The sequence below is a fragment of the Megalobrama amblycephala genome, linkage group LG7, assembly GCF_018812025.1.
Source record: "Megalobrama amblycephala isolate DHTTF-2021 linkage group LG7, ASM1881202v1, whole genome shotgun sequence".
In the NCBI taxonomy this organism is placed as follows: domain Eukaryota; kingdom Metazoa; phylum Chordata; class Actinopteri; order Cypriniformes; family Xenocyprididae; genus Megalobrama; species Megalobrama amblycephala.
The window spans coordinates 18,106,350-18,116,474 of record NC_063050.1 but is presented as its reverse complement, the minus strand read 5'-3'; the positions used below and the strand labels follow the sequence as shown (position 1 = coordinate 18,116,474).

The 10,125-nt window shown below is 35.4% G+C and overlaps 1 protein-coding gene across 1 annotated transcript; it reads left to right on the top strand.

Moving 5' to 3' along the window:
• Positions 1–202: 202 nt before the first annotated feature.
• On the top strand, positions 203–9,593 carry LOC125271926 (cytochrome P450 2U1). The gene is made up of 5 exons (XM_048196283.1): positions 203–758; positions 3,103–3,756; positions 3,840–4,001; positions 6,756–6,923; positions 8,630–9,593. Exons 1-5 carry the CDS (start codon positions 320–322, stop codon positions 8,806–8,808), a joined length of 1,602 nt encoding a protein of 533 aa, XP_048052240.1. The 5' UTR covers positions 203–319; the 3' UTR covers positions 8,809–9,593.
• The last annotated feature ends 532 nt before the right edge of the window (positions 9,594–10,125 follow it).

Sequence of the window (10,125 nt, the reverse complement as noted above, 5' to 3'; positions counted from 1 at the left end):
ACTCTTACATTTCCTTTAGTTATATTGACAAGAGAAGTGAAACCCCCATAATAAGACTCTCTGGTGGAACTTCTCAGTCTTGCTTCCCTTATTGGATCATGTCCTCAGTTGACGCCACCCTTGCTTTTTTGTTATCCACCAATCAACTCTCAGCTTGCTCCTCTCAGCCAATAAAAAAACAAAAACACGCAACCCATGCTATAGCCTCAACAACACAACACAGGAAGAAAAAATGTGTTTGATCAGCAGGTAACAAGTATTGATCCTGGAGGAACTATGCGTCTGTTTTAGGGATCAGTGGATTGTGAGCGAGCAAGTCATGGACGCTTCCCTGTGTCTGCTGTGGCAGTATGTGTTCTCGCCCGCGAGCATTGTGGGTTTGATTGCGTTTGTGCTTGTTTTCTATGTGCAGCAAGAGTACAGGAATCGTCAAAGATACGCGAACATCCCTCCAGGTCCAAAGCCATGGCCCATCGTGGGCAACTTCGGGGGCTTCCTAGTGCCTTCATTTATTTTAAAACGATTTGCACATAATCGCAAAGAGTTTGCAAAGATGGTCTCAAATCCGCTGTCACCTCAGGCTGGACTCGTCGAGATGTCCAAACTCTACGGAAACATATTCAGCATTTTTGTTGGGCCTCAGCTCATGGTCGTGCTGACGGGATATGACGCTGTCCGGGACGCGATGTTAAACCATCCGGAGGTGTTCTCTGACAGACCACATATACCGCTCGTAACTATTATCACCAAGAGGAAAGGTAAGATAACCAGTCATAGTTGATGATTGCTCCATGCCGTGATAATAGATCAGTAGATTAGAGCAGAACACAGTTGCACAGAAGACAATAGAGTAGAATAATACAGAATCGAACAGTAGAAGAGACTGACATAGAATACAACAGAATAAAACAGGGCAGGATGGAATCGAATAGAACAGAGTGTAAAAGACTACAGCAGAATAGAATAATTTAGAACCGAACAGAATAGAGCAGTAGAAGAGACTGACAAATAATAGAATGGAATAGAATAGAACGGAGTGTAATAGACTACAGCAGAATAGAATAATTTAGAATTGAACAGAATAAAACAGTAGAAGTGACTGAGACAGAATAGAGCAGAATGGAATTGAATAGAACAGTGTGATAGACTACAGCAGAATAGAATGATTTACAATTTAGAATTTAGAATTGAACAGAATAGAGCAGTAGAAGAGACTGAAATAATAGAATGGAACAGAATAAAACAGGACAGAATGGAATTGAATAGAACAGAGTACAATAGACTGGAGCAGAAAAGAATGGAATCATTTAGAATGAACAGAACAGCAGAAGAGACTGGCATAGAATAGAACAGAATAAAACAGGGCAGGATGGAATCGAATAGAACAGAGTGTAAAAGACTGCAGCAGAACAGAACAATTTAGAATTGAACAAAATAACACAGTAGAAGTGACTGAGACAGAATAGAACTGAATAAAACAGAGCAGAATGGAATCAAATAGAACAGAGTGTAATAGATTAAAGCAGAATAGAATAATTTAGAATCAAACAGAATAGAGCAGTAGAAGAGACTGAGACAGAATAGAATAGAACAGAATAAAACAGGGCATAATGGAATCAAATAGAGTGTGATAGGATACAGCAAAATATAATTATTTAGAATAGAACAGCATAAAACATGACAGCATGGAATTGAATAGAACTGGGTATAATAGACTACAGCTGAATAGAATAATTTAGAACTGAAAAGAATATAACAGTAGAAGAGACAGAATAGAATAGAACAGCATAAAACATGACAGCATGGAATCGAATAGAACAGAGTATAAAAGACTACACCAGAATAGAATAATTTAGAATTGAACAGAATAGAGCAGTAGAAAAGACTGACAAATAATAGAATGGAACAGAATAAAACAGGACAGAATAGAATAGAATAGAATAGAATAGAATAGAATAGAATAGAACAGAGTTTGATAGACTACAGCAGAATAGAATAATTTAGAATTTAACAGAATAGAGCAGTAGAAGAGGCTGAGACAGAATAGAATACAACAGAATAGAATCAAATAGAACATAGTGTAATAGATTAAAGCAGAATAGAATCATTTAGAATTGAACAGAATAGAGCAGTAGAAGAGACTGACAAATAATAGAATAGAACAGAATAAAACATGACAGCATGGAGTCGAATAGAACAGAGTATAAAAGACTACAGCAGAATAGAATAATTTAGAATTGTACAGAATAGAGCAATAGAAGAGACTGACAAATAATAGAATGGAACAGAATAAAACAGGACAATGGAATAGAATAGAATAGAACAGAGTTTGATAGACTACAGCAAAATAGAATAATTTAGAATTGTACAGAATAGAGCAGTAGAAGAGACTGACAAATAATAGAATGGAACAGAATAAAACAGGACAATGGAATAGAATAGAATAGAACAGAGTTTGATAGACTACAGCAAAATAGAATAATTTAGAATTGAACAGAATAGAGCAGTAGAAAAAACTGACAAATAATAGAATAGAACAGAATAAAACAGGGCAGAATAGAATCTAATAGAACAGAGTGTGATAGACTACAGCAGAATAGAATAATTTAGAATTGAACAGAATAGAGCAGTAGAAGAGACTGACAAATAATAGAATGGAACAGAATAAAACAGGACAGAATGGAATAGAATAGAACAGAGTTTTATAGACTACAGCAAAATAGAATAATTTAGAATTAAACAGAATAGAGCAGTAGAAGAGGCTGAGACAGAATAGAATAGAACAGAATAAAACAACAGAATGGAATCAGATAGAACAAAGTGTAATAGATTAAAGCAGAATAGAATAATTTAGAATTGAACAGAATAGAGCAGTAGAAAGAATAGAACAGAACACTAAATATAATAGAACAGAATAAAACATGGTAGAATAGAATAAATCAGTAGAGTAGACTGGAGCAGAATAGAACATAATGTTATAATCCTGCAAAACAGAATAGAAGTTTTAAAGTTCCTAACAAAAATCAATAGTATTTCAATATTAAAAATAGCCTTTCAATAAAAAGCAAAGCGTTGTAGGTTTGAAGTGAATGTTGTTCACAGGGATTGTGTTTGCACCCTACGGTCCGCTGTGGCGGACGAACCGCAAGTTCTGTCACAGCTCTCTGCGCAGCTTCGGCTTTGGCAAGCTGAGTCTGGAGCCGTGCATCCTTGAAGGCCTGACCATGATTAAAACAGAGCTGCAGAGCCTCATTGAGACAGCAGAGCCCTCTGGTATCGATCTGACACCTCTCATCAGCAATGCAGTCTCCAACGTCATCTCCTCCCTGAGTCTGGGTCAGCGTTTCCACCACCAGGATCAGGAGTTCCGGACCATGCTGGATCTAATGTCTCACGGGCTGGAGATCAGCGTCAACACCTCTATACTGCTGGTCAACGTCTTTCCCTGGCTGTACTACCTGCCCTGCGGCGTTTTCAAGGAGCTGCGGCGTGCGGAGATTGATATCACAGCCTTCCTGAAGAAAATCATAGCGAGGCACAGGGCCACGCTAGATCCGGAGAATCCCAGGGATTTCATAGATATGTATCTGGTGGAGATGCTCGCAAAGCAAAAGGAAAATAGTTCCGAAGAGAACTTGTTCTCAGAAGACGATCTCTTCTACATCATTGGGGACCTCTTCATTGCGGGCACTGATACTACCACAAACAGCATCCTGTGGAGTATTCTCTATATGTCCTTGTATCCTGATGTGCAAGGTGTGTGCATGATGTCTTTTACAAACGTCTAAAGGTTTGGCTGAACATAGCAGTACTGATTATATACGACATCATCCCCTCAGAGAAAGTTCAGCAGGAGATTGATGCCGTGGTGGGATCTGAGAGAGTCCCGTCTCTGACAGATAAGGGCAGTCTGCCGTACACAGAAGCCACCATTATGGAGGTGCAGAGGATGACTGTAGTGGTTCCTCTGTCAATACCCCACATGGCCTCCGAAACCACAGGTGAGCTTTGGCCTCTGGCAGAAAAATACAGAAATTAGGCAAATTTGACTGCCTTGATTATATTTCAAAAGAAAGAAAGAAATTATTAAGAAAATTAAGCTTATTTTTAGGACCAGAAAAATTATACACAACACCAATGTTTGCCTATTGCCATAATGCAAAAAAATGTAATAAATAATAATCATCATCATTACTGTATTACAAAAACAATATTGAGTGATATACTTAAATAGTACCTGCTATTATTCATATATTTTATGAATATAGAAATAAAGTAATATAGTTATATGTATGTGTGTGTGTGTGTGTGTGTGCAAAAAATTATGAACTAAAGATACATTTTATTATTTATACTATTTTTATTTATATATATACACCCACACCCACCCACACACACACACACACACACACACACACACATACAGTACAGTCCAAAAGTTTGGAACCACTAAGATTTTTAATGTTTTTAAAAGAAGTTTCGTCTGCTCACCAAGGCTACATTTATTTAATTAAAAATACAGTAAAAACAGTAATACTGTGAAATATTATTACAATTTAAAATAACTGTTTTCTATTTGAATATATTTCACAAAGTAATTTATTCCTGTGATGCAAAGCTGAATTTTCAGCATCGTTACTCCAGTCTTCAGTGTCACATGATCCTTCAGAAATCATTCTAATATGCTGATTTGATGCTCAATAAACATTTAATGTGTACAATTGTACAAAATATTTGTGTACAATATTTTTTTTCAGGATTATTTGATGAATAGAAAGTTCAAAAGAACAGTGTTTATCTGAAATCTAATCTTTTGTAACATTATAAATGTCTTTACTGCCACTTTTGATTGATTTAATGCATCCTTGCTGAATAAAAGTATTCATTTCTTTAATTTCTTTTCAAAAAAATAAAAATAAAAATTCTTACTGACCCCAAACTTTTGAACGGTAGTGTATAATGCTACAGAAGCTTTGTATTTCAGATAAATGCTGTTCTTTTGAACTTTCTATTCATCAAGGAATCCTGAAAAAAAAAGTACACAACTGTTTTCAACATTGAAAATAATCATAAATGTTTATTGAGCAGCAAATCAGCATATTAGAATGATTTCTGAAGGATCATGTGACACTGAAGACTGGATTAATGATGCTGAAAATTCAGCTTTGCATCACAGGAACAAATTACTTTGTCAAATATATTTAAATAGTACACAGTTATTTTAAATTGTAATAATATTTCACAATATTACTGTTTTTTACTGTATTTTTAATTAAATAAATGTAGCCTTGGTGAGCAGACGAAACTTCTTTTAAAAACATTAAAAATCTTAGTGGTTCCAAACCTTTGGACTGTACTGTATATATATATATATATATATACTCTACCATTCAAAAGTTTGGAAACTATTACTATTTTTAATGTTTTCGAAACAAGTCTCTTCTACTCATCAAGCCTGCATTTATTTGATCAAAAATACAGAAAAAAAAACAGTAATATTGTCAAATATAATATAACAATTACAATTTAAAATAATGGTTTTCTATTATAATATACTTTTAAAATATAACTTATGTCTGTGATGTTAAAGCTGTATTTTCAGCATCATTAAATCCAGTCTTCAGTGTCACAGTGTCTTCAGAAATCATTTTAATATGCTGATTTATTAAAATTGCTTAATATTTTTTTATAACTTGATACTTTTTTTTCTTTGATGAATAAAAAGTTAAAAAGGAGCAGCATTTATTTAAATGAAATCTTTTGTAACAATATACACTACTGTTCAAAAGTTTGGGGTCAGTATTTTTCTCTTTTTTTCTTTCTTTTTGGAAGAAATTAATACTTTTTTTCAGCAAGGATGTGTTAAATTGGTAAAAAATGATAGTAAAGATTTATATTGTTAGAAAATATTTCTATTTTGAATAAATGCTGTTCTTTTTGACTATTTATTCATCATTGAATCCTGAAAAAAGCATCACAGTTTCTAAAAAAAAAAATACACAACTGTTTCCAACATTAATAATAACTCCATCCTCCGTCCTTCGGATGAGACGTTAAACCGAGGTCCTGACTCTCTGTGGTCGTTAAAAATCCCAGGATGTCCTTTGAAAAGAGTAGGGGTGTAACCCCACCATCCTGGCCAAATTTGCCCATTGGCCTCTGTCCATCATGGCCTCCTAATCATCCCCATACACTGATTGGCTTCATCACTCTGTCTCCTCTCCACCAATAAGCTGGTGTGTGGTGGGCGTTCTGGTGCACTATGGCTGCCGTCGCATCATCCAGGTGGATGCTGCACAATATTACTGTTTTTTTCTGTATTTTTGCTCAAATAAATGCAGGCTTGATGAGCATAAGAGACTTCTTTCAAAAACATTAAAAATAGTAATGTTTCCAAACTTTTGAATGGTAGAGTATATACATGTATGGTGAAATGTGACCTGGCTATGTTTATAATTCACCCAAGAATTTTCAGTATTTATATATAGTGCCCAGCTGAAAGTATTTGGACTTTTGTTTTTGTGGTGTTGTTCTTTGTTATGTTTGTCTAAAGTAAATTATTAATGAATAAAACTGAACCAGGTCAACTTGAACTCTGCAGTAATCCATAAGGTTGATAACAGTCAGACTTTAACCTTTAAAATCTGTATTTTTTTATATCAAATCCAGGGGTTGTACAAATATTATCACTGTACAAATACCTTCAGAGGACACATAAAAATTGTTTAAATGAAGCTATATTTGTCTCTTCCCAGAGTTCCGAGGGTACACTATTCCTAAAGGAACCGTTATCATCCCAAACCTCTGGTCAGTACATAGGGATCCCACTGTGTGGGAAAATCCTGATGACTTCAATCCAGCCCGATTTCTGGATGAACAGGGCAAGCTTCTCAGGAAAGATTGTTTTATTCCATTTGGAATAGGTATGTTTAATGACAAACCAGCAATAATTAAAGGTGCTAAAGAGGATGTTTTGTTTTATACATTTTTGCAATATTACTTGAAACTGTCTTTACTAACTGATAAAAGACTATTTATTGGGTGCACTGAAAGTAATAATATTAATATACATCATCTGTGCACGAGGTAGGGCCTTAAAAACATCAGCCGATCATCGCGTAAACGATTGGCCCTCTGGCTTGTCAATCACTGCCATGACGTTCCTTGTGAGAGACGAGCGCGGCTGCGCGCTCCAGTAACTTTCCACACTCCACAGGCGCCGCATGCAATGTTTTTGTCAGGAGACAGGAGTAACAACTGCAGATTATGAGTTACCTGCGGTGAGTCCGACATAATGAATCCACTAACACGACACAGCGAATGCCGGTGGTAAACACTCGTGCACGAGTTTTGGGAGGCGTTCCCTCGAATTGAGCTGTGAAGGAGGGGGGTTGTTCTTACGCATGCGCTCATTTCAAAAACTCACTAACAGTCTTTGGTTTCTCAGTCAACAGAAAGATCCTCTTTAGCACCTTTAACGTTTAAAATGACCCTATTATGGTTTTTCAGATATCGCCTTTCATGCAGTGTGTAATACAGATGTTTGTGAATGTAAAAGGTCTGCAAAGTTTCATATCAGATCAAAGGAGTTATTCTCCCAAAAGAGGAGACTGCCTGAAACAAGTCATCAGTAATTCCAGTCTTCCTACATGAACCTTGTAACAAATTTGCATAATGGCAGCATATGATCTTCAATGGCATATGATCTACAACTGCTAAAAAGTATGTTCTACATAGTATGAATGAGTGTAGTATGAACGTAATCTGGACGTACTACATTCGGCATGTTGTCATTATCATGTGATCTACCGGTGTCAGTTGCATCGCTTCACCTCCGTTCATAAATCCTCTCCCGCTGCCTCATGGTATAGAAAAGTGTCAATTGTATGCACACTTTAGAGCACAAGTAGTAGGTCATCCGGGTACTTTTTGCCTTTTGTACTCAGAATTTGGACATACTTCTTTTGTCACATACTGTTTTTCACCTAATATATATTAGGGAAGTATGTGATTTCACATCTGACTAATCAGACCAGAAGATCTCAGAAAGTGAGAAAAGAGAAGATGTTGCAATGTATATTATGAGAAAATTAAAGTGTTGACTTTGGATGCATGTTAACCTATTGTAGGAGACTCCGAAACAAAATTAGGTATCTTTAAAGTAGCATAATAGGGGCACTTTAAGGGGCAGTTTACATGACACCGTTTTCAAAAAAAAAAAAAAACTTTTTATGAAAACAATATCAAATGTTGTTGTTACTGTTATTGTCTCTGTGTAAACTACAAAAACATGAATTTGTGAAAACAGTGACTTCATGTGTATGCGTATTACTTGTTCAGTCTACAGGTGTGTAGTGTTTCTTTGCAAAGTGACATCGCCAACTACTGGCCTGGCATCATAATACCGGGTTTTTAGTCGTTTTCAGAGATCCGTGTAAATGGGGATTATTTTGACAACGTTGTTTGTACGTGAAAAAAGCAAAGGAAAAACTTATCACTTATCTTAAAACAAATCATTGTCGTGTAAACATACCCTAAGTTACCAATTTCAATTTCAAGCTTTTTACCTACTCTTACTATGTTCTACTATGATGACTATGTTCAAATGAGTCTTTTCTGTATGCCACAGGTCGTCGGGTGTGCATGGGAGAGCAGCTGGCTAAGATGGAGCTGTTTCTGATGTTCACCAGTCTGATGCAGGCCTTCACCTTCAGGCTTCCTGAGGGAAAATCTGCTCCGTCTATGCATGGACGCTTTGGCCTGACTCTGGCTCCATGCCCATTTACTGTCTTTGTGAAAACACGCTGAACAAGCTTTAAACAAGACAAGTCATTGCTGAAGCAATGCGGCATTATTGGGAAGCAAATTGCACAGGTTGACCATGTTGACCAGGCTACAAGGTAAGGGCTTCTTAGTTGCATGATGAAACAAAAGTCAGAAAATATTTTTGCAAAATATTCCTAAGTATTATATGAGTATATTTCAGTTTTATTATTATATTTGTTTAAAAATATTTATTTAATAATTAAATAAAATTCCACTGGAATTATTTTTTTTTTTCCCCCAATATTATTACTGGGGTAATGTACTGTACTAAGAGACTGTTTTTTCCTTTATTTTAATTTTTTAGAGAATTATTGCCAAAAATTCTTTCAAACATTCTATTTCATGGTTTAATGTTTTAGAAAAAAACATTAATGGGTGTTCAACTATAAGGCTGAAAATAGGTCCTTAGAAAAACACACTCTTAAAACAACTCTTGCTAATTTCTTTAATTTGTCCACTAACAATGGACATACATGCACTACAGAAGAGTTCTGTATTTTGTTCTTTCTAAAACTCATGAACATTTCCAGGATAGAGTCATTTCCATCTTAAACATTATGTATCGTCTTTGATGTCATTTTGTGCAGGAAATTATAATTGAAATATTTTTGGAATGAAATGTCAGGCTTTGTCTTGCTAAGGATAATTTGCTGTAATGTCATGTATCCTATATAAACAGTATTTTCACATTTTTTATATATTTGACAAAAACTGCTGATTGATTGAAATGATGCACAATAAAATATTTGGCTGAAAAGCAATATTTACCTTGATTTGTCATTGTTTTGTGTATTCCATCACAAGCTTTACACTGACTGACACTTGCCTCCTTGGTAAACTACACTATTTTTTGATAAAACTTAATTAGGACACATTTTTTTGGGGCGTGTTTATTAACTAATAATTATTACAAAAATAAAAAAATAAACGCATTGTCAATGAGTTGTATATTATAACAGAATATCAACAGGTCATAATATATGTGAAAAGTCATGGCATGGGGAGGAAACCACGTGATCATCAGTTCACCTTGCTTCAGTTCTCCACTCACGAGCACGCGCTAAGCAAGGTTGCCAGGTTCAAAGTTTTCCCACACAATTAGGTTATTTGGAAAATGCAGTTGCGGGAAAAATTACAGTTACGATTTTTTGGGCTGTTTATGTTCCGCAGCCGCCAAATGTTTATCTGTAGACAAAGAAAAATTAAAATACATTCTTTTACTAATGTATGTTGATCTTTGAAGGAGAGAGTGAAGGTAGGGAATTTTAAGGCAGTTGAGTTTGGGTTGTAGATTAATTG